Raw genomic sequence first — 24,456 nt, forward strand, 5'->3', positions numbered from 1 at the left:
CTGGTTGGTGAACAGTTGCTTGGTGCAATTGACCTCAAACAGTACAGTGAAGCACTAAAATCCTTCTCATAGTTGCTTTGGTTACAAGCAGGTTGTCACGAAGATGCCGACCTGTCTGCAAACACTCGGAGACTCAGTGAGCAGCAGTGAAACATGCAGGATTACCAGTGGTGTCTACGGTGACATTCTCAGAGTTTTGGGGTTGAAGCTGAGGTACCGGGTGGTGAAACTGGTCTAGAGGTGCACGTGAGGATGAAAGGTGAATATAAGATTTATAACCACAGATGTCTGCACAGGCGTGGGAATGCTAGCCCGCAATAACAGAGTCACAAACAAAAGCAAAGTGCTGATCATCTGAGTCAGAAAATGAAATGAGCAGGTGTTACTTTTATGTGCAGCCAGTTTGGTGGCAGGGTCGTCCAGGTGAAGTATGTTATCGGAGATAATTTCATTCTTTGGTTTTTAAGGAAGCTAAAACAGGCAGGATGCACAGACATCTGTGTGTGAAGGAACAGCATTAATCGATTACTCTTACATCAGGTCATATTGTGGTTAGAATAAATGCCCCATGCTGCTGCGAGGTGGCTGTACGGGAGGCGTCTTGAATAATTTTGCTTCGCTAAATGTTAGAAAAGCTCATAATCGTATTTGGCGCCTTGGTCAAGGGCTTTATGTGGACGTGAAAAAACCATATCAGGCATATATTTGTGATTGAGCCTTGGTGCGCTCGGTGAAACTGAATTCGAAACGCTTGGATTATAGAATCATGCAAAACAAAGCGCTCTGTGACGAATGGTTGAATGTTTGCTTAATTCATTCCTGTTTGACTGATTTCAAACCAAGTTTTTTTTCCTAAACGGTTAAAAATGACTTTGTTTTTGAGGAAAAACTATAATAATATTTTCTTCCCCCGTCAGGTTTCGATGCTGGCCCGCTGTCACTGCTTATAAACTGGAAACGCATCCAGCAGAGATAAATAATCTTTCCATTCAGTCTTGTTAGTAGTGGCACGAAACATTCGCCTGCGGCGGTGTCTGAAACAATCCGACTCACAACCGGCCTCTTATCTATTCACAGGCCGCCCACGCCAACTGATCTGCTCGTTTCAGATGTGATGAAATTATCGAGCCTCGCTGGATTGCCTCGCTGCCACCACCACCACACTGGAGAGATTTGATTACTCAGATGTATGCTTCACGGTTCGAACTCACCTGATACCCAGCACATGGATGGATCTAAATCCAGGAAGTTTATCAAAGACATGCTGCATCTGCAAAGGAAAGAAACAAACTTCTTTATACCGTCGTCACCCTCTTCCCGCTCCAACATAATCAGTTCTGGGCCACCAAACAAGAGCCAGCGTGTGAACATGCACAAACACCGCATGAATGGGAAACCCCCATTGATATCTATCTTTGGGCGAGTTAAGCACCTGGACACTTATGACATAATCGTCTTTAAGAGCTCCATCAGGCAGCATCCCGCTGCGCCTGGCGTGACTTTAAAGGACCCAGCTGCCTTTCTTTAGCATCAGAAAAAGAGAAAATAACTTTGAAGGACTCGATTTCTCAGCAGGGGACACGACATGACTCGCAGCAAGGAGCCCAGAGCAAGGAGACAAAAGGAAAACCCTCGTAGGGAGAGCGGGCTGGGGGTAATCTTCTCCCTTTCTCTGAACCCTGACCTCGCTGCCCTGTGGTGTAAGCTTCTTTACTATCAGCCTGGACCAGCAGCGCCGGCACAGACGAACGCTGATAGAGGAAGAGGAGGAGGAGGAAGGGCAGGAGATCAGACTGTCACAAGCGAAGCTCGTTCAGAAACTGAGAAATAAAGATTTAGTTCTTTGATTAAAAGTGCAGACTGAGCCTGATGCAGCAATGCAGAATTAACCAATCAGAGTTATTTAATTCTTCCGTTGCAGCCGTTGTAAAGAGCGAGACCCAGGAAGAACAAGGTCATTACACGAAGAGTGCCTCCCACCTCAACCCCTCAGAATCAGCTGATGTTTTTACAGCAACTTGAGCCCAGATCTTCCCCTCATATGTTGGTTGAAATTTGCTGATTTGTCATTATTTTTCCAGCGTTTCTCAGTGTTTGGCAGATATCCACAAGAAAGTGTCAGTGTGGAAAAACACGTTTAAACTACTTGTGTATGATATCCAGTAACCAGCTCTGAACATCAATGTCATGGGATATATCATAGTTTAAATAAATTGCACCAGTTTAACACAGAGGACCTGAAAAGAGTGCTGGTACCCTGGATGTTTGATATTTTCTGATAATTTTCTGAGGAAAACTGCAGAAAAAGTGAACTTTAAACGAGTTTCCACATGGTGGAGGACCCAAATGCAGACACGCGAAACAAAACCTTTAACAGAAAGCGAGCCGTTTATTGTGGCTGATAAAAAGTACAAACCAAACAGCTAGGCAAAATCAATTTGACCCTAAAAGAAAAAGCCTAAAATGAGAAAACTAGAAAGTAAACATAAAAAACCTTGAACACGGAAACCTGGGGAGATTACGTAAATACCTGAAAGCACAAAACCTTGGAAACATGGCATGAACATAACAGATGACCTGACAATAAATGAATAACAACAGACTACATAAATACACAAGAGGGTGACGAGGGAAACGAGACGTAAACTGGGAGCTTGACACGAGAGACAGAGAGGGAGTGAGACATGACGGGCTGAAGAAACATACATGGATACACATGACAGACAGGGGAGACATGGAACAGAGCACAGGGAGGACACATGTAAACAAGAAGGGTTGATGAGAAAACTGGACCAGACAAATGAAACTAAACATACAGCAAATGCTAAGAAAAACTAACATATTCCAAACACAAAGAATTCACAAAAAGACGATAACCTCAAAATGCTGGGTCATAATCACTTTGTCTTTTGCAGTTTAGGGAGCTTAGGTTTATTTTCCCACTTCTCTCTATTGGTTTGAGTGAGGTAGTTTTTTTTATTCTCATCAGTAGAGGTTGGAAAAAAAGGAATCAGGAGGTCTCACCTGGTCCTGCAGGTGTTGTGCCAGGTCGATGTACTGAGGGGAATCCGGGTCATCCAGCAGCTCTCTGTAACCCGGATCCACCAGGTCGATACTGAACTCCACGATCTGCTCCACTGGACTATCTGGGACGACGTTTGGAAGCTCCGGGTCCTTCAGGACGGCAAACGAGACAAATGAGAGGCGCTAAAAAGGGACAGCTTACGTGCGTCTCTTCGTTATGCTTTAACATTTTAATTTGCATTTCCAAATACATGAAACTGACTGGTATCAGAGAAAATAACAAATCTGCTTGTGTGAATAGAACCACATATGCAGACGAGAAAAAAGAAACGATAGAAATTCAGGCTGAAAGCTCTTTTTATGATTCATATTTCAACAACCATAAGGATCAAAAGGAAGTTTTCATACATCCAAGCACAACAGGAAATAGCGTATCTCTTTGTTTATGTTTGAAACTAAAGCAAAGATATTCCATAATGAAAGTATGAGGAAAAAAATGGCTGCAAACATGAAATAGGCTCGTACCTGTATGTTTAACGCTCCTGTAGGCCGTGAAAGAGCAACGACCTCACTGCTGCGGTCATTTCAGAGAACAGTCAGCAGCGAAATGACGCCATGTTCCCTGCTTTAAAGGAGTTTGATGTCAAATGTCAGCCCGGGCTTTTTGTCCTCCTCCTCTCACCGTAACCATGAATAGGTCAGTGGTGTGAAAAAGCAGTAATTATCTGAGGGGGAGGAGTGAGGCGCTTAACAGCTCCACCTGTGCAGCAGGTAAACCCGCTGTCTGCAGACTGAAGGTCATGTGATCCTTCTCCAACAAACACAGCTGCCAACGTGCACATCTTTCAGGTTTTTGCAAAGCTGGCTTTTTCTTTTATTAGCAACTGTTTCACTGAAATGAGCTGAAAAGAAATTGATGTGACTAAAAATAAGTGCAAAAAACTTCACTGGCTGAGGTGTTAAGTGAAGTGTGAATGAAGTTTGTGCCTCCGTTCATCTTGTGTTCAGCTGGTGATTATCAGAAAACCTCCATCTGACGTCTGATGTGCAGTCGAGGACATTTCAAGAACAACCAGAGGAAAGCTAAAGGAAGCACGAGGACCACAGAAGAATTAAATGTAAGAATCTGTCACTCGATGGAATTTGACAAAGTAATAACTGATCCCAGCACTGTGAACAGTTTTTAAAAAACTAGACACCACCAGGTCCCGTGGATGTGATGGGACTTTCTCCTAAACACTGTGTCTGCTGTTGTGACTCCAGCTTGTAGTCTGTTGTTTCGGCTCTCAGCTGACTCAATCTTCATCCCTAAAATAATGAGACCCGTAGCTCTAACGTAACCATGATGAAATGCTTTGTTTGCATTCTGGTAGAGATGCTGTGGAGTGAAGCAGAGATCTGATGATGCTTTGATGGGTCTGAGCTCAGCGTTAAACACCAGCCTCCCTCACAGTCTCCTAAACAACACGACACACAAAGGTGTGTATTTTTTATATAATTAAAAAACAGCAGCAGGTGGAAAGTAACCTGGCTGTTTCACTCGTGCAGGAGTACAGGACACCCCCCCAGGGTTGTGTGAGCTCTCTCCTTCCTGCAGTATACAAACAAGCTTGTGATTCAATTCTCAGATCATATAGAAATTCTGTTTGCTTATATAAGAGAGAGGGCAGGGACGCTGCTTTGGTGGGAGGGCAAAACCAAATGTTAAATGTAAATGAAACCGAGGGAAGATCGCTGATCTGAGATCAGGCGCTGACCTTGGTTGTCAGTTAAAACCGGTTTGAAGCGTTGTTGTTGCCCCTTTTTTAAAGAAGGCTAACAGCACAGCGGGAGGATATTATTTTATAAGGGACCTATTGAATCTATTATCAGTTTTGGTATTACGTTTGGTAACCTGTCTGTTGAGCTCAGATCACAAACTCAAAATCTGATCAACAGGGCTGCAAATCTGGGCTCTGTGTGGATCTGATATCATGTTTATTTTAGGCCATGTGCTCCCTTGTTTGTCCGAGACAATAAAGTCTAATCAAATCTACCTTCTTCTTTTCCCACAAAGGGAATCCCGAGCTACTTCCTCCTGCTTTTCCTGGTGGACCCCAAGGCATCCCCAGGTCAGAGGCGATATAATCTGGGTGTGCGGATTTTATCCACTGCAGTGTTACCCTGAGCAAGCCTCTCCAATTCCCACTGAAGGTCACTGTTGACTGAAACCAGGAGGACATTGGAGGACATCAGAGGGCTGGTGGTTTACGTGCCACAGGACCTTCGTTTTAGCACTTTGTTTTGCTTTGTTCTTAATCACCTTTTTCACCGTCTTCTTGTTTTCACACTACACTACACAAACGCTGTGGGAATAAGAACGAGGTGGATTATGCTGGTGCAGGAACCGGAGGGCTCACTGTTGTTTTGGCTCGGACAGACGTGAAAGAAGACAAAACCGATCTTTGTGCTTGTCTTATTTATCGATGTAGCGTTAATAAAGAAAATCTTTGCTTGTGATTTGTCCACAGTGCGACGTCATCCCTGCAGTGGGTCATACAGCGGGACAATGATCCCAAGCAACAGCAGATCTCAGAACGGCTGAGAGAGAAAAGAATCGAGGTGCTGCGACGGTCCAGACCTCAGCCTGACTGACATGCTGTGCTCAGAGAGCTGTGCACAGACAAATACTGCAAACCTCAATGAACTTATGCAACACTGTGAAGAAGAGTGGGCCAGAATCCCTCCACAGTGACATGAGAGGCTGATAAATCACACAGAAAATGATTACTTCAGCTTATTGCTGGTAAAAGTGGTTCTACTCCATCATCAGAGTAAATTAGTTTTCACAGGACTGGTTGAAGGATAAACCTTTGAGTTCTCAAGTACGGAGCAGTTAGTAAGCAGCTCTTAATGGGTTACTTACAGGTGATTACAGGTTAAGAAAGAGGACAGAGGGACAGAAGTGATGCCTTTCACTCAAATTAACTGATGTATAATTTCATGAACGCCCCAGCGTGACATTTTCAGCCTGTCAGACACTTGAGCTCCTTCCTCCTTCAGCTTCCTGCGGCAGATAAGAGCGCCAGATTGATACTTCGTATGTAAATGTAAGTGCTCCTCTGTACCTCTTTGAGCTCCTTGGCAGGGTGGCTCGTTTCAGGGGCGGAGCTTGGAGAGGCACTCGTGGAACTGAAGAAGACAGTGGTGCTGGTGACGAGCACTGGGGGCGCTGACGGGGGATCGGTCTGAGCCTCAGGACCTGAAGAGAGAGAGGAGCAACGTTAATCTCAGAATAAACCAACTACAATCTACCTGTATAATATATTTGTGTATACAGGGAGTGCAGAATTATTAGGCAAATGAGTATTTTGTCCACATCATCCTCTTCATGCATGTTGTCTTACTCCAAGCTGTATAGGCTTGAAAGCCTACTACCGATTAAGCATATTAGGTGATGTGCATCTCTATAATGAGAAGGGGTGTGGTCTAATGACATCAACACCCTATATCAGGTGTGCATAATTATTAGGCGACGTCCTTTCCTTTGGCAAAATGGGTCAAAAGAAGGACTTGGCAGGCTCAGAAAAGTCAAAAATAGTGAGATATCTTGCAGAGGGATGCAGCAGTCTCAAAATTGCAAAGCTTCTGAAGCGTGATCATCGAACAATCAAGCGTTTCATTCAAAATAGTCAACAGGGTCTCAAGAAGCGTGTGGAAAAACCAAGGCGCAAAATAACTGCCCATGAACTGAGAAAAGTCAAGCGTGCAGCTGCCAAGATGCCACTTGCCACCAGTTTGGCCATATTTCAGAGCTGCAACATCACTGGAGTGCCCAAAAGCACGAGGTGTGCAATACTCAGAGACATGGCCAAGGTAAGAAAGGCTGAAAGACGACCACCACTGAACAAGACACACAAGCTGAAACGTCAAGACTGGGCCAAGAAATATCTCAAGACTGGTTTTTCTAAGGTTTTATGGACTGATGAAATGAGAGTGAGTCTTGATGGGCCAGATGGATGGGTCCGTGGCTGGATTGGTAAAGGGCAGAGAGCTCCAGTCCGACTCAGACGCCAGCAAGGTGGAGGTGGAGTACTGGTTTGGGGTGGTATCATCAAAGATGAGCTTGTGGGGCCTTTTCGGGTTGAGGTTGGAGTCAAGCTCAACTCCCAGTCCTACTGCCAGTTTCTGGAAGACACCTTCTTCAAGCAGTGGTACAGGAAGAAGTCTGCATCCTTCAAGAAAAACATGATTTTCATGCAGGACAATGCTCCATCACACGCGTCCAAGTACTCCACAGCGTGGCTGGCAAGAAAGGGTATAAAAGAAGAAAAACTAATGACATGGCCTCCTTGTTCACCTGATCTGAACCCCATTGAGAACCTGTGGTCCATCATCAAATGTGAGATTTACAAGGAGGGAAAACGGTACACCTCTCTGAACAGTGTCTGGGAGGCTGTGGTTGCTGCTGCACGCAATATTGATGGTGAACAGATCAAAACACTGACAGAATCCATGGATGGCAGGCTTTTGAGTGTCCTTGCAAAGAAAGGTGGCTATATTGGTCGCTGATTTGTTTTTGTTTTGTTTTTGAATGTCAGAAATGTATATTTGTGAATGTGGAGATGTTATATTGGTTTCACTGGTAAAAATAAATAATTGAAATGGGTATATATTTGTTTTTTGTTAAGTTGCCTAATAATTATGCACAGTAATAGTCACCTGCACACACAGATATCCCCCTAAAATAGCTAAAACTAAAAACAAACTAAAAACTACTTCCAAAAACATTCAGCTTTGATATTAATGAGTTTTTTGGGTTCATTGAGAACATGGTTGTTGTTCAATAATAAAATTATTCCTCAAAAATACAACTTGCCTAATAATTCTGCACTCCCTGTACGACAATATACAATGAAAACAGTAAAAAACTATCAGTGTATAAACAGATGACATGCATTCCGCTGAAGATGTCCTACCTGTGATCTCCGGGAGCTTCTGCGTTGGTGCAGGAGTCGTCGCTCCCCTGCAGAAAGACAAACACATCATGACACAAAAATTTCACATTCTGAAAGTGAGCAGGGGCATCAAACATAAGGCCCAGGGCCTAAAGTCGGCCGAGCAGAGACTCCAGTCTGGCCCCACTTAACAGCACTGAAAAATGTGAAGCAAGGTGTAAATGATTACGTTTTACAGCTTTATCATTACTGACAAAGACCTCCCACATGCCCATTCATGCTACAAGTAATTAGAAAATACTTTTAAAAACATAAAAGCTCCTGTTTATTCACTGTATGTGCTACAGAAGTTCCTGTTTTCACATGGATGCTATTTTTCTGTAATTTCGCACATTGATTTTTACAGTTAAAGAGTGCTTTCTTTCATTCACTTCAGCAGAATTTCTTTATTGTGTGGAAAAAACAGATGTGTTGAACATTGCACTTCTTTTTCTTATACTAGAATATCTCAGGGATTAGATGTGAAATTAAATTTCTTTGACATCCCCAATTTGGAGTTGTTGAAGAATTTCAAAACTACTAATGCACATCTTTGACTCATCTTTTCAAACATTTACAAACAATGAACATAGTTACAGGAAAACATATTACACAAACATATTTATTTGTGGCACAAAGGTATATGTTAGATTGTATAATGAAAACAGAGGATGATCTAGATAAGTACAGTGGCGCAAAAAAGTATTTAGTCAGCCACCGATTGTGCAAGTTCCCCCACCTAAATGATGACAGAGGTCAGTAATTTGCACCAGAGGTTCACTTCAACTGTGAGAGACAGAATGTGAAAAAAAAATCCATGAATCCACATGGTAGGATTTGTAAAGAATTTATTCGTAAATCAGGGTGGAAAATAAGTATTTGGTCAATAACAAAAATACAACTCAATACTTTGTAACATAACCTTTGTTGGCAATAACAGAGGTCAAACGTTTACTATAGGTCTTTACCAGGTTTGCACACACAGTAGCTGGTATTTTGGCCCATTCCTCCATGCAGATCTTCTCGAGAGCAGTGATGTTTTGGGGCTGTCGCCGAGCAACACGGACTTTCAACTCCCGCCACAGATTTTCTATGGGGTTGAGGTCTGGAGACTGGCTAGGCCACTCCAGGACTTTCAAATGCTTCTTACGGAGCCACTCCTTTGTTGCCCGGGCGGTGTGTTTTGGATCATTGTCATGTTGGAAGACCCAGCCTCGTTTCATCTTCAAAGTTCTCACTGATGGAAGGAGGTTTTGGCTCAAAATCTCACGATACATGGCCCCATTCATTCTGTCCTTAACACGGATCAGTCGTCCTGTCCCCTTGGCAGAAAAACAGCCCCATAGCATGATGTTTCCACCCCCATGCTTCACAGTAGGTACGGTGTTCTTGGGATGCAACTCAGTATTCTTCTTCCTCCAAATACGACGAGTTGAGTTTATACCAAAAAGTTCTACTTTGGTTTCATCTGACCACATGACATTCTCCCAATCCTCTGCTGTATCATCCATGTGCTCTCTGGCAAACTTCAGACGGGCCTGGACATGCACTGGCTTCAGCAGCGGAACACGTCTGGCACTGCGGGATTTGATTCCCTGCCGTTGTAGTGTGTTACTGATGGTGACCTTTGTTACTTTGGTCCCAGCTCTCTGCAGGTCATTCACCAGGTCCCCCCGTGTGGTTCTGGGATCTTTGCTCACCGTTCTCATGATCATTTTGACCCCACGGGATGAGATCTTGCGTGGAGCCCCAGATCGAGGGAGATTATCAATGGTCTTGTATGTTTTCCATTTTCTGATGATTGCTCCCACAGTTGATTTTTTCACACCAAGCTGCTTGCCTATTGTAGATTCACTCTTCCCAGTCTGGTGCAGGTCTACAATACTTTTCCTGGTGTCCTTCGAAAGCTCTTTGGTCTTGGCCATGGCGGAGTTTGGAGTCTGACTGTTTGAGGCTGTGGACAGGTGTCTTTTATACAGATGATGAGTTCAAACAGGTGCCATTCATACAGGTAACGAGTGGGGGACAGAAAAGCTTCTTACAGAAGACGTTACAGGTCTGTGAGAGCCAGAGATTTTCCTTGTTTGAGGTGACCAAATACTTATTTTCCACCCTAATTTACGAATAAATTCTTTACAAATCCTACCATGTGAATTCATGGATTTTTTTTCCACATTCTGTCTCTCACAGTTGAAGTGTACCTCTGGTGCAAATTACTGACCTCTGTCATCATTTTAAGTGGGGGAACTTGCACAATCGGTGGCTGACTAAATACTTTTTTGCCCCACTGTATAGGATTTGATAAACGTTTGCGTTCTCCCCCTAATATGGTCACTTTAAGCGATTTCATGTTTGTCTTTTTCTGTATTAACATTTATTACTTATATGTTTGAGATAAAGATTTGATTGATTGACTTCCTGTCACATCTCTCCTGCTCCAGGTTGGTGTATGTACGAATCAGAACATACACTCAGCTTCAGGCAGTTTTTTCTACTCGTGGTTCTTAATGACATCACAGGGAGAGGATATCCCTAATATGGTAATCTGAAACAGAAGCTCCACCCACCTTCTGTTCAGACCTTCTGTCAGAATGCAGATGACTTAAAGTGGGAGGAGCTAAAACAGCTTGTTTCACACAGGATTAACTGAGGGGACAGCAGCGAGGCTCAGTGTGACATAAAGAAGGTTTATGTTGAACTGTGAATCATGCAAAGCTGTTCTAGTATCAGTAATGAGCACAGCTGTAAGACTTCCAACTTTATGTTTTACAGATGCACTGATCTGAAATTAAAGACTTTTTTTTTTTATATCCGTCAAATTTTTAGAACTCTATTTGGTTCTTCCAGAAGTTTCTTCCTGTTAAAAGGGAGTTTTACCTTGCCACTATTGCCACTCTTGCCAAATGCTTGCTCACAGGGGGTTGTTTGGTGGGGTTTCTTTCTATCACTGTAGAGTCTTTACTTTACACTATAAAGCACTTTCAGGCAGCTGCTGTTGTGTCTGTCCTGTTTTTGGCCGAGTAACGCAGCTTAAAACTTTGCTCTATGTTTGGTGTGAGCACCGGTGGAAAACGGCCGATGTTTGAACAAAATCTGTTTTACTTCATGATGAGGGTTACACGCTGATATGCATTTGAGTTACTTAATAAAACATGGCCATGCTGTATGTTAAATGTAATGCTAATCCCATATAAAGCAGTGTTTTCGGGCTTAAGCCTGTCGTATCCAAACGCCACCACAAACACAAAGGATTTTGCTTTTAAGAGGGAAGAAGGGCTTCTTCCAAAGCCTTAAATGTTTTACAGAGAACATTTAGTGCAGATGAAATATTAAAACACTTCAAGTTAAAAAAAAATAAAGGTCTGCATGTTTTTTAATCACGTTGAATGAATCTTGCATAACCTGCCTTGTACTTCTAATAAGAGTCACACTCGACTCATCATAACTTCATCTATCTTTCATGAAGAGAGCAGCAGAACGAGCTGAAACACTGACGCTCAGATCAATGAGTGAAAATGATGAATTAAAGTAATAAACTTCACTCTGCTAACAACTCACACGCACACACATTACTTTGTATTTATTCCTTTATGGAAGAGACACAAAGATCAGAAATAATGACGGTGCTGAGTCATCCACGAATGATTACAAACGCACAAAAGTGCACCTGTCAGCTCCAAACGGCACTCTCTCCACCGTGTTCATGACATTAAAGCAACATCTGCACCCATGTGACGTTTCTCCCTGAAACATGACTCACTGACAGACTGCTCAGCTGAATCTATGAAAGTGATGCTTTGCTGCAAATCAATAAACACTTAAAATTTACAAATGAAAACATACATTTCAAAATCCTTTACTGTAGCACTTCAGTCCTTAGTAAAGATCCAATGAGGAACCTTTTGATTGCATGTGTGTAATTACCCCTCAAATCTGCTATTTGTTAAGGGAAGTTATTTATTTTTCATGCTCCTCTCCCTCTCCCTGCACACGTTATGTATGGTAAGATGTTTCTGATGCATGAATACATATTTTGAAGGAATCTTTCGATTGAAGTGGCAGAAATGTGTAGACAACAACAGAAAAGACCATAACGACCACCAGAAGCTCATCCACTGTTATTTTTGCCCAAGCTGTCATTGACGTCAGCATTGGAAACATGTCTGTAAATTTCAAATATTGCCAAAATATATTTGGCACCTGCAAAATTCCCAACCTGTAAATGGCCAATAACTGCCTGGAATCGATTAATTTTGCTGGCAATGACGGTGCTGAAAATCTGCTTCTCCATTCAATTAAATTAAATTACATTTTATTTATACAGCGCCAAATCACAACAACAGTTGCCTCAAGGTGCTTTATATTGTAAGGTAGACCCTGGAATAGTACATACAACTATATTACCAGTGAGCCAGCACTTTGGCAACAGTGGGAAGGAAAAACTCCCTTTTAACAGTAAGAAAATTCTGGCAGAGCCCGGCTCAGGGGCAGGTTGCCGCCCCCGCCTTTTTTGAGTGCTCATTGTTAAGTTTAACTAATGAATATTTCTAACAGCTATGCAAAGTTCAGCACGTGGTAAGACACTAAAATCGTGTTGGTTTGCATAAAACCTCTGAAACACGCCTCAGGGAGTGAGGGTTCAATCAGAACCACGATCCTTTTAACCAGATTACAAAATCTGATCTTTAGACTGTAAACGTGTAAAATTACACAAATGTGTATTCATGTGTACAGTGTATAGTTTTCAGTGGATACACAGGATATCCTGCGTAAAAACAAAATGAAATATCTATAGTAGGTAGTGAAAAACAGGAACTTTTATGTAAGTGTTTTATTTAAGTTTTTTTTACCCAATTACTTTGGTGGAGCATGAATGACCATGTGGGAAGTTTCTGTCAGTAAATAAAGCTGTAAAACTAAAAGTCCAAAGTTTACACCGTCTATCACTTTTTTCAATACTGTTTAATGGGACTGCATTATTATTATGTTTGATACCTCTGCTTTAGACATTTTTTTAAGAAATCACCAAGTTTTTAATGTAAAGCTGATTTTCGCTCTGACACTCGAATCATTTGTTTAAATGACATTTCTGGACTCCTGCGGGTTCACACCCCCACACACACTGTTTAATGGCCTTGTTTGCATCATATTCACATTATCAGTGTGCATGCAGTCAGAGAAGCACAGTGAGAGCTTAACGAACATGAATCATCTGTCAGCTCTTACCGTGATGAAGGCCTCCTGTCTCTCAGCCGGTCCATCCTCTGTAAACCAATCAGAAACCAGAACAATTGTTTACTTTCACCACACATTATTTCAGCTCGTGTGCAGCTGTTTGGTTTTACTTTAACTGATTATTTGATTTACTTTTACACCAGGCTTCATTTAAAAAGTGCCTCTTGTGGTTTAAACCTTCATTTAGCTGCAGCTGTCCCTGAAGTTTTACAAACCTTCTGGCGATTAAACTTATTAAATCTCCACAGTATCATTTTTTAAAAACGCCTCTGAATGTTAATGAATGTTTTAAATGTCCAGCTCGCTCATATTCTTGGCGGTTTTGAGCAGCTAAATGCTATTAAAGCATCTCTTTTCTCCTTTGCAGGTTAACTGGACTGATTCAGTACAAATCTCCGCAGTTTTTAATCTTCGTGCCGTTAATGTTGAGACTTTACAGACAGGACAGATGCTGCGGTGACGAATGTTTGCATGTTTGCTGATGGATTTACAACGCGGCTGCCGGCCAACAAACTCCAACCACCACACTCCTGCAAGTGAGGTGCCTGAATGATTTAGAGGGACTGATTCATGCTGGGATAATCAGCTTATTTGTTGTAAAAACAGCAAAAAATATCCTAAATTAAGAAAACTAATTAGCTCATTGTGACCAAAACATTTTAAATGGAAGTGAAAAAAAAGTAGACTTTAGGAAAAAACAGTAGAAATGATGCAAACAAACACAACTGAAAGCAAAACATTAAAATATACTGGAAGTGTCTGTAGCTAAAGGCTCAGGTGAAAAAAAGAAAAAGAAACCAAAGAAAGTGAAGGATCTTCAGAAAACTGTAAATAGTATAAAGTAAAAACTGTCTCCATTCAGTTTCACTGTGATTGGATTAACATCAGGTTCTCAATTAAATACAGATGACAAGGAGCACTGCATATTTACTCTAGTTCACTGTGTGTCTTTGACTGACAGCGAAACTCACTCCGCTTCGTTTATTTAAAAGCATCCAAGACGTAACTCACGCCTTCAACATAACGATGAAAACAATGACAGGTTATCTGGGATGAACATGAAACATGGTTTGCAGGCAGATGTGAAGAATCTCGTTCGTACCCGCTGAATCATGCTCACGTGCTCCTCCGAGTCGCTGAAGTTTTTGGCGAGGTCAGAGATGCAGAGCGACTCGTGCTGACACGTGTGAACCCATCGCTGGTACTCGGCCGTCCCCGGAATCCTGTCGAAGAAGATCCTGAACGCCTCCCACACCGCCTCCTGACAAACTGACCACAGGACCACACGCACGCACGCACGCACACGCACGCACGCACGCACACACACGCACACACACACACACACACACACACACACACCATGTTCAGCACTGAACACTTTGCTGCTGGATCCGGAGGTTTCTTTATATCATCACAACATCGTTTTCTAATCAGATCTGCACTTTTAAACTTGTACAAAGTTATTCCAAGTGTCCAGTGTTGTCACATCTCACAGAGATGACAATTTATTTAAATCCAGATTGACTCCAATAGTTAACCAGCAGACACCAAATGTATCCTAAACCTTAGATCAGGTTTAAACCTTCGACCTGGTCTGATGACAGAAAAACTGCACAGGTGGATGTTGATGTTGTGCCACATCACTAAAATAAAGAAGATGGGTTTTAATATAGTGACATTTCCACCTCCTCACCTCCAATATCCACCTCCTCACAGCAGCCTCATTCTTTTAAATATAAACAACATTTCATCCATTTATGGATGTTTATATTCATAAACATGTACATGTTTATCTATTTGCAAATACAGATTTGTTGCGAGGTATTTTTAAATGAATCAGACAGTTTCAGCTCTCCAACCTCCAGAGGACGTATTTAACTCTGCAGCAGTGTCTGTGATGGATGAATTAACTGAGGAGGATTAAAAAAACAAAAACTGATGGCACAGTAAGATTGGTTTAGTCGTCCATCCATCTTCTTCTGCTGAAGTCTAACAGGTGTGCAGTTTATGTCTTCCAAAACCAAGAAACTGCAATGAATTGCAGACATGTGGAGAAAGGCAAACTAAACTAAAGTGAGCCTTTCTTTTATGGGCTCTTTACTAGCCAAAACAAAGTCCATCAGAAAAGTAAAAAAAAGAACCCCAAAGCTGGAGACACATGTGGGAGATTAACAGACGCTTAGACAAAGACTGAGGGGAAGACAGTGCTGTTTATACACGAGGGTAAGTAAAGCAGAAACAGCAGGGTAACAAGACACAGGAGGCAAAATCAAAGAAATTAGGCTAAACACAAGACAAACTACCAAAATAAAACAGGAAGTGACACATGAATTAACTTAACAAAAAAATGAGACAGGAAACACTGAGGGAACAAATCTACAAACAACCTAAACCACAGTCACACCCGGGGTCATTCAATTCAATTCAATTCTTTAAGAGTTGCCTGAAGTAGCTTTGTATTGTAAGGCCCCACAATAATACTGAGAAAACAGAGAAAGCCGTCTGCTGTGAATGCTTAAAGGTGAGTGGAGGAAGACGATCAATGATTTCATCGACTGAAAGAAAATATTCACATGAGAATGCTGCACCACAGACGTGATTGTGGTTTTATTTAGGTAGCAAAGATGCAATACTTATTATTACTGCAGAAATCAGACCAGTATTTCTTGCTTTGTCTGAATGAACCACCACCATCTGTGGAAACGTCAGCTTCTGTCTGGTTTCACTGGGAATAACTAAAGAATGTCCATCGGTGGGATCTGTGAGCAAAGCTGTATGATTTTCCCTTTTTAAACAACACACTGAAGCCTTCGGTATGTCCAAATTTACAGAACACACACGAGACTTTGAGCTAATCCGCTCTGAATCAATCGGAAAATAAAGTCCGTGTTAGACGAGGATAAAAGATCAAACAGGAGCGTGAGCAGAGATAAGACGAGAAAGATGAAAAGATATTTGTGCATGACACGAAAATCAGATGAAGGGTGAACGTCTGAAAACAGAATTAAGCCATCAGAGTGGGGCGGGATCTTTCTGACATTTACAGCACAGGATAAAGGAACACGGACACAGCATGCAGCTCTGCAGGCTGCAGACGCTGCACATACATGGGTAAACATTAAAACACATTTAATTTGGCTTCTTGCAAGTAGGAGCTCCTGGGTGCCGGTAATAACAATAAATAGTCATAAAAGAGTGAATTTTAACTGAGAGAAAAACTCCTCGAACACACAAATAAACTCTCACTGAACATCTGAAGAGATTCACACGTCTTGTTTATGAAATTCATGTTTTATCCACAGCTACTCTGGCCCGTCTTTCTTTGGTAGTATCCGGCTAAACACGCATACAGCCCGAGGCGAGCTGCATTTAAAACTGATGTCACAAACAGTTTTCATCCGTCATCTCAGAGCTGCTCTGTCAGGGGCGACTCAGATGAGATCGAGGCTTAAAAAGAAAGAGATTTATTAGACCAGCTATGAGCACAACGAAGAAAAAGCTGAATTATGTGAGGACTCTTTGGCCTTTAGACGCCATTTAATTATTTTTAGGGGGTACTTGGGGCGTGAGGTGCACAGCTATGCCCCCCGCGGGGGTCTAGACGCTGAAGGTGTGGGGAGGGAGGTGAAGGCTGATGTGGATCAATGTGAAGTGCAAGGGGAGCTCGGATGGAAAACGAAGATGGAGGAGGGCGCCATCGATCTGAAGCCACAGAAGCGGCGGTGGAGGGAGGAGTTTAAAAATGATGGCAGCGAAATGCTCGAGGTGGATGCCGCGACCAACTAGTACTTTTATATATATAACCCCATGTTTTCATGCACATGGGCGCCCGCTGCTGAAGGTTATAGGGCACACTTGATTTTTGGGTAACGCTGAATTCTGTTTTCATGAACAGTTTGTCAAAATGAAGAGTGGTGTGGCTTTACTATCAGAAGGAGATGGCGTCCCACGACTTGTGCCGACCGTTCACAAGCAGACTGAAGGGCGATGAGGTTTTCCACTCATGCTGTAACCTGCTGACATGCTTTAAAGATTCAACAACAGGCTTTTAAATCCACAGCTGAACTGCTGCTGTATTAAGATGTGCTTGTTATAAAGCTTCTTCTCTTCAGAGCTGACCTCTGTGAATAACGATAATGAGCTTTGTGAAAATGGAGTGAAAGTGGAGGTTGATTTGGTTTTGTCCTCTTTCTGGGCATTCTGCACTGACAGATTTGATCATCATCACAAAGCCATTAAAACCACAAGTTTCCTTTAGCAGCAAGAGAAGATACGAGACACATTTATACAGCCTGCATGCAAAAACCACACATGTGAAGAAGTATCTATGATGAGGAGTTTCTAGTCCAGCAGTCTGATCTTCCTGGCCTCATCAGCTCTCCTTCACACCTTTCCTTAAGCTCATGGTGTTTTGTATAAAGCTCAAGAAAAAGGGATTAGAAAACGTCAGTGGGGGTGGGGGGGGCGTCACCTTTTGGACCACCTGCAAACATGGGACTCCTCACACTGTCCTGCATCTGTCGCTCAGAAGATTCGTGCGGAGGCCGTTTTGTTTCACAGGTACGATCCCCGTGCTTCTGCTCCTGTGCTGAACAAGCCGCACAGCTCGGCACTTTTCTGTGCGGAGGAGGGGAGTGACTCACGCCTGTGACTCACTTCATCGCTCCTCAGTGGCGCCGTGATGGGTCAGCTGGCTCGAGTGTGGGATCATGTACCTGTGCTTTCCTCCACTCCCCCCCCCCCCCCTCCTCCACAGTGAAACTGCCTGCTGGAAACTGTGTGAAGAAACCGACGCTTCTGCACTTCAGCTTTGTCTTTTCTTTGTGTGGATGTCTGCAGGTAAAATCTGCTAAATGTAAGGCTTTTAAAGCTACTCTTGAAGTTCAATCTGATTAAATTTAAGACTTGAAAGCATGCAAACACTTAAAACCAGTAAAATTATATTCACAGCATCATGTTTAATTGCTTTGTCCTCCACATTTAAAAAAAATTGTGGAGCCACAAATTTAATTTTCTCACAACAAAAGGCAGCACAGTGGTGAGAGCAGTGCCAGTTAAAGTTGAAGAAAAGCTATAAATTTGGAGATTACCTTTCCAAATGTGCACGTTATTAGGAAAAGCATTGCTTCCCTTTCTGATACTTAACTGAAATCCCCATGCTGGAGCACCAACATTAGACTATTCTTTGAACTTTTTTTTTTAACTTTTAACAACCCCTACATCCCCACACCTCACCTTTTTTTATTTTTGCACCATCAGTGGTTCCAACACTCTATCGTACTGCTAAATGTAAGGACCTCATCTTAAGGAAGAGGTAATAATAAGGCGTGCATTCAGCGCTGTCATCCGATCCCTCCAGATGTTCTTTGATATTTATTCCCTCTCCTGTCTTCATCAAATGATTTCTGAACATTTCTGAACAAACTGATGTAAATTCATTCTGATGCCAGTCAGTGAGGCTCATAAACAGCCAGAATAAAGAGGAGACATGGTGCTCAAAGCACGCCGTGTCACGAACAGAAGCGTATGGGTGCAGTCTGTAACAGGGTGGAGGTTCACGACTGTTTCAGCTGTTTACTGCCTCCTGCATCCACCCACATACACAATTCTTACCAAAGCATCAGAAAACATTTTTTTTCACTTCTGCAAAGAAAATAAGCAGATAGTAAAATATTTTTCACAGTTTTTATTGCTGTTGTGGGAAACTTTCTTACCTTCAGCCCTGCACAAAATGCAAATAAGAGCTGCTCTGACGAAAGGACCCCCATAATGAGCCGCTAATTATGGCATAACGTCGTGTAACTTTGCACGTGTGCATCAAACCTATACTCCACTGGAAAAAAAATCTTTCTAAACTTTACTTTGAAGCAGATTTACCAAACCCAATATTTGTCTCATGGTTTCATGCATGATTTTTACATCCTGGTGACCACAGACACATTCTTTACACTTGAGCTTCAAAATAAAAGCCCAAAAAGGGCCTGTTTGTAGAAGGAATTTGAACAATATCAATATTTGGCCGATAATTCGGAGTTGTTTGCAGATTTATAGGCAGAAAACCAGCAATTGATTTAGGAAAGGTAAGATAAGAAGCCCTCCTTGAGACTGGTTCTTCGTGTTAAAAGGGTTTTATTTTTCTTGCCACTGTCTCATCAGGAGTCGTCTGATTGTAGGGGTTTCCCTCTATTATTGCAGGGGCTTTACCTTACAACATAAACCACCTTGAAGCGACTGCTGTGATTTGGTGCTATATAAATAAAACTTGAATGCAGTTGTAGTATACCTATAATTTATCAGAGGAATACTGCTGACAACAGCGATTAGGGGGTATTATTGTCTCCAGACTAATACAAATTGTACCTCTGAGCTGGTAGTACGCCTGGTGGCTTGCGATCACTTCACTGATGGTCTCCTGGGGGCAGATTCTCACTCCGGAGTGTAAAAACACCGACCTCTTGGATCGGCGTAGCTCTGGTTTAAAACCTGAACTTTTGGTGAGGGCGGGCATCTTTAGCAGCTGCGCCAGTCCCGCCGGGCCAACGGCCTCCATCTTCACCCCCAAGTCCATCCTTCCATCGCCCTCTGAGCCAGACAAAGAGAGGAGGTAAAAAATAACTTCAGGGTCAAAACACAGTCATTGCAGAGCAGATCGCGGTCAGTTCCAAATCCCTGGCATTTGTTTAGAGCAACAGATGGGTGGTGTTTACTACAAAGAGCAGCGCAGCTCATGTCACCAGATTTAAACAACATTTGAAAACAGTCGAAATCGGATTTAGAGTCATTTTCTGCCACTGGCGACACAAACGACACTGCCTGATTTAAACCCCATCCGTCTGGTACTACAAGAGGCTTAAAACAAACAGGAGAAGAAGCTTGGAGCTGCAGGAGAGGAATCAGAGCCGAACGCAGTGAAGAGCAGATAAAACACCAGCTGCTGCTACGCTGCTGTGGTAAATAAACAGATGCCAGATATTTCAGAGACAAACACACATCGTGACGAGTCAAACGCAGACTGATGGAGCAGCATCAGGACCACAGTGACACCACCGCCGGTCTGATTTACTCTGCAAAGAGTCAGAGGTAGAAAAGACATCCATAAACCAAAAAGCCTTGATTAGCATTTCAGTAATTAGACAGATCCACATTAAACTTGCTATTTTCTGTCTCTATTCATTAGAAACGGAATATTCTGAGCCTTTGGACGACTAGTTTCTGACATTTAATATGCAAAACAACTCTTTAGGAGACAACAAAAGTAGTTCTGGTCACTTCAGAAACAAAACTACTTATCCAAGTCTGATATGTCCAGAACAGGGGGGCACAAAGACTTTACCAAAGGGAAAATCTGGGTCTGCTCCCAGTAGGACATGGCTGAAACACCTCAGATGAGGGCCCAGACACCCTTCAGTGTCTATGAAAAATAAAGCTTATAGTTAGGGCTGGATCAGGTGAACCTGAATCCTCCCTTAGTTATGCTGCAATAGGTGTAGGCTGCTGGGGGATTCCCATGATGCACTGGGTGTTTCTTCTTCAGTCACCATGTGTATACACTCCTCTGCATTTAACCATTAGTTCTTATTAATCTCTGGCGCTCATTTCTACTACTATTGCTCCCTCCTTATTCCCTCACAGATAAGCAAAGACCTCAAGTCTACCTCCTCAACTTTACCTCCTCCACTTGAGAACAATGAGAAAGCAGTAAAAGAAAAGCAGTGACATCACAGGATTAATTTAAAAAAATGGTTGTCACTTCCACAGGACACATCATCAAAGATGTGCTCTGAAAGCAAACGCACAGCTTCATGGCTACGAGCTGGTAAACAGAGTCAGAGCGTATTTTATAACCGGCAGATTTACAGTTTTTGTATTTTAGCTCATAAGATAAACCTGAACTTTCAGACACCACACCAGCATGCTACCAGTTTGTTAGCAGCATGTTACCAGCTTGTTAACAGTGTGTTAGCAGCATATTACCAGGATGTTAGCAGCGTGTTAGCAGCTTGTTAACAGCGTGTTAGTAGTGTGTTATCAGCTTGTTAACAGCGTGTTAGCAGCGTGTTAGCAACATGTTAGCAGCGTGTTAGTAGCATTTAAGCAGCATGTTAGCAGCGTGTTAGTAGCATTTAAGCAGCATGTTAGCAGACACAGATGCAAACTCTAACATCACTGCCCAGATCTGAGGAGACTGGATCCACACTTTGTTCCCTCAGTGGTCTCATTCAGAGGGTAAAAGGTCTGGAAGTGCTTAGTTTGACTTGTTTATCATCACAGCTAATTTTTACATTCTCCCCTCTGGCTGTCTCGGTTAGTTACACAATAATCACTCGACAAATCTTTATATTAAAATGTCATGGACAAGACTACAGAGCACAACAACGTAGGCATCAAGATTTGTGACTGAGATTTGTGTTCTTACAGGCGAGTCCCTGAAAGCTTTTAGGTTATCAGTATCGAAGTGTCAGTGGTTTGAAGCCTGGTATTAAATGATCTTTCTAGAGACGCTGACTTTCTGTGACCTCCTAACATGCTGCTACACAACACGTATCCCGTTTCTTTTTCTTTCTTACAGACCTTTAAGTTTATTTTAGTTCAACATACATAGATGACAATAACATATTTACATGCGTGACATTTTTTGCAAAGAAAATAAATCGTAAAGAAGCTGCAACGTTACAGCTGAATGCAGAAGAAAGTCTCCAAGATATGTTATGAAGCATTAATGTGACTAAATCCTCAGTATCCTACAGAACCTGATGGATTTTGGACATTAAAGTCAGCTTTAATCAGAGGATTTTATAACTGTAAATTATGCACATTTTTTCTAGTTTTCTAACTGTAAACATCATAATTGTTAAAATTTATGAATCCTGACATCTTCTGAACACCGAAGCTTTTACTGTCTGCACTGACGGTGAATGTGGGATGTAAAAGTATTTAAATACTTCACTTCTGAGTTTGCTCTCATTAGATACCGTTTTCTATCCAAAGAAGCTGCAGTGTTGAAAATGTCCAGGTTAATTTTGATGATGTGCTTTTTTATGCAGCATTAATGTGACTAAATCCTTCCGTATCACTGCCGACGCTTCAGTTTGAAGGAGCAGTAATACCTGTAAATGATACAGTATGTGTTATTAATAAACAAGGGAACATCAGGAAAAAAAGAAACGGATTAATTAAAGATATTAAACCTGTGAGTGATGCAGAAATGTTTCTAAAGGTTTCTAATGACTGAACTGAGAAAGAGACCACCACCAAATTGCACCAATAAAACCTTTCTGTGTTGAATATTTTATAAAGCTGTCTGCTGCTGCATGTAGCTCCATGTTTTTGACCTTTTCTTCTGATTCTCTCTATGTTCTTGTTTCTAAACCTCCACCTATCCCTCACATTCACTTTGGGCACATGCCGTGATCTTTCCCTACATTAATCTGTGTGAGTCCTTCAGCATTTCTCTGTTTTGTGTTTATCTGCTGCATGGAGCTGAGCCGAGTTCAGCGTTTGCCTTACAGTCATTGCTCAGGGTCGACTCTCTCCTTCAGGCGCCCACACACACTAAAACTGGAAGCACTCGGTGTACCAAAAGGACGCTCCTAAACAAGAGGTTTGTTGTAGATAAATTTAGGACAGCATGAGTCAAAGTGAGGGTTGTAATTCATCGGGCTGCTTTTGGGAGAAATAAACAGCCTGAGAAATGTTTTGAAGTGAAGGTGAACTTTGTTTTATAACTTTGATTATCAGCCCCTCTTTTGTCAGATTTTTAGCTTTCTTTCTTTCCTGAATAAGTGAGGAGAGAAAGCTGTAATTCAAATTGTCAAGCTGTCAGCACGCCAGCCATGAATCTACTGAACTGCCATTATCTGTTTCTGCATTTCCATTTGCATTGAGGACATGTTTGCACACACATAATTGGAGGAAGGCAAACTTCTTGCGATGTCACCATGCATTTAAACTGCCTTTTTGGTATCCTCGGGGGAAAAGTGACAGTCCAACTCCACGATGACTTCACAGCCAAGTACTTACGCAATCGTAATAGGCTTTGCTTCACATTGTGACCAAGTTTAGTACGAGTATAGATAGCCTTACTCTTTAAACCCTCACATCTAACCTCTCTGTTTGCAAAGAATAAAATGCGAACCAACGAGGCTCACCTTTAATCACGGCAGCCTGCGGAGCGACGGCGAGCAGCAGAGCGAGTCCAAACGCCCAAAGCATCATGTAGGACGGTCTCCTGAAATATGAACGTCAAAGTTAATCCAGCAGCACAAGGGAAGGTGTCAGCGAAGAGGAGGGGGCTCCTCTGGCTCAGGTGGAGATCATGGGCGTGGGTCGACCTCGTGTCATTTGGGGGACCCTGAGCGGCTGCTGAAACGCTTCCGATGAATTCCAGGATGCGTGTGGAAGCGTAAACCGATCCAGAACAGGACCTGCTGCAAAGTGTGGCAAGAGTGACGAGGTTAAAAAAGTAGGCACTGTTTCTGGAATAATCTGTTTATCTACTGCTCAGACATAATCCGTCTTTACCTCGCAGCCCTCGCAGCGCAGGCGTCATCCTGTTAGTGGCTTTCTGGGGGCATCTGTCAACCACGATGACTAGTTGGCTCAACACACCCCCTCCTGGCCCAGCCGGACACGCCGTGCCATGGTTCCCCGGCTGCTTTCAATCAAGGCATCCTGCAGGCCTCACTGCTCCGAGCGGTCCTCACGAGCACATCACATGTCTGCACAGACTCAGGTTGCTGGACCTTTGAATCTTTGCTGATGTTTTTCTCTTTCGTTTGGCGGTTTCCTGCACGTTTCTGTCTCCAGGCTTCATTGTTTCAATTCGAAAACCTGATCGCTGCACAAAACTGTGACAACCGTTGGGCTTGGAGGAATAAATGAATACTTAAATCCTCCGCTCAATGTACTTTCATGCCTTTGTTACAAATACAATAAGTCCAGAAGCTTATGCCATCTCAGGGTTTAAGTCCCAGGAAGCTCCAGACAAATGATGTTTGTTCCACAAGTGCAGAAGTCCTTTAAAAGGAAATCTGACTCCGACACATGAAAAGAAATGATTTTAGATCAGAGAGCTGAAACTGCACAGTGTGCAGAGCCTTGGGATGAAAAGAAGAAATAAGATCAGTCGCTTTACTTGAACACAGTAAAAAATATTAACATTTTAATGACTCTGCTCTTTTACTTGAACTATGATGTTTCTGCCAACAAAATAAAACTCATT

At 42.4% G+C, this 24,456-nt stretch overlaps 1 protein-coding gene across 1 annotated transcript in view; it reads right to left on the minus strand.

Annotated features, from left to right (window-relative positions):
• The window catches only part of LOC146558465 (uncharacterized), a 63,476-nt gene extending 39,819 nt beyond the window's left edge, over window positions 1-23,657 (minus strand). Inside the window, exons 1-8 of the mRNA XM_085247563.1 lie at window positions 23,384-23,657; window positions 19,596-19,817; window positions 14,338-14,504; window positions 13,227-13,264; window positions 7,983-8,029; window positions 6,132-6,265; window positions 3,025-3,174; window positions 1,212-1,270 (exon numbers count right to left, since the gene is read on the minus strand). Coding sequence (XP_085103689.1) covers window positions 1,212-1,270; window positions 3,025-3,174; window positions 6,132-6,265; window positions 7,983-8,029; window positions 13,227-13,264; window positions 14,338-14,504; window positions 19,596-19,817; window positions 23,384-23,450 — 884 coding nt within the window. The 5' untranslated portion in view covers window positions 23,451-23,657. The remainder of the gene's footprint in view (window positions 1-1,211; window positions 1,271-3,024; window positions 3,175-6,131; window positions 6,266-7,982; window positions 8,030-13,226; window positions 13,265-14,337; window positions 14,505-19,595; window positions 19,818-23,383) is intronic.
• Between the last annotated feature and the right edge of the window lie 799 nt (window positions 23,658-24,456).

This window comes from Mchenga conophoros, linkage group LG15, assembly GCF_057382185.1.
Source record: "Mchenga conophoros isolate Kocher_MC1m ecotype Shallow Benthic linkage group LG15, M_conophoros_male_GT1.1, whole genome shotgun sequence".
NCBI lineage: Eukaryota > Metazoa > Chordata > Actinopteri > Cichliformes > Cichlidae > Mchenga > Mchenga conophoros.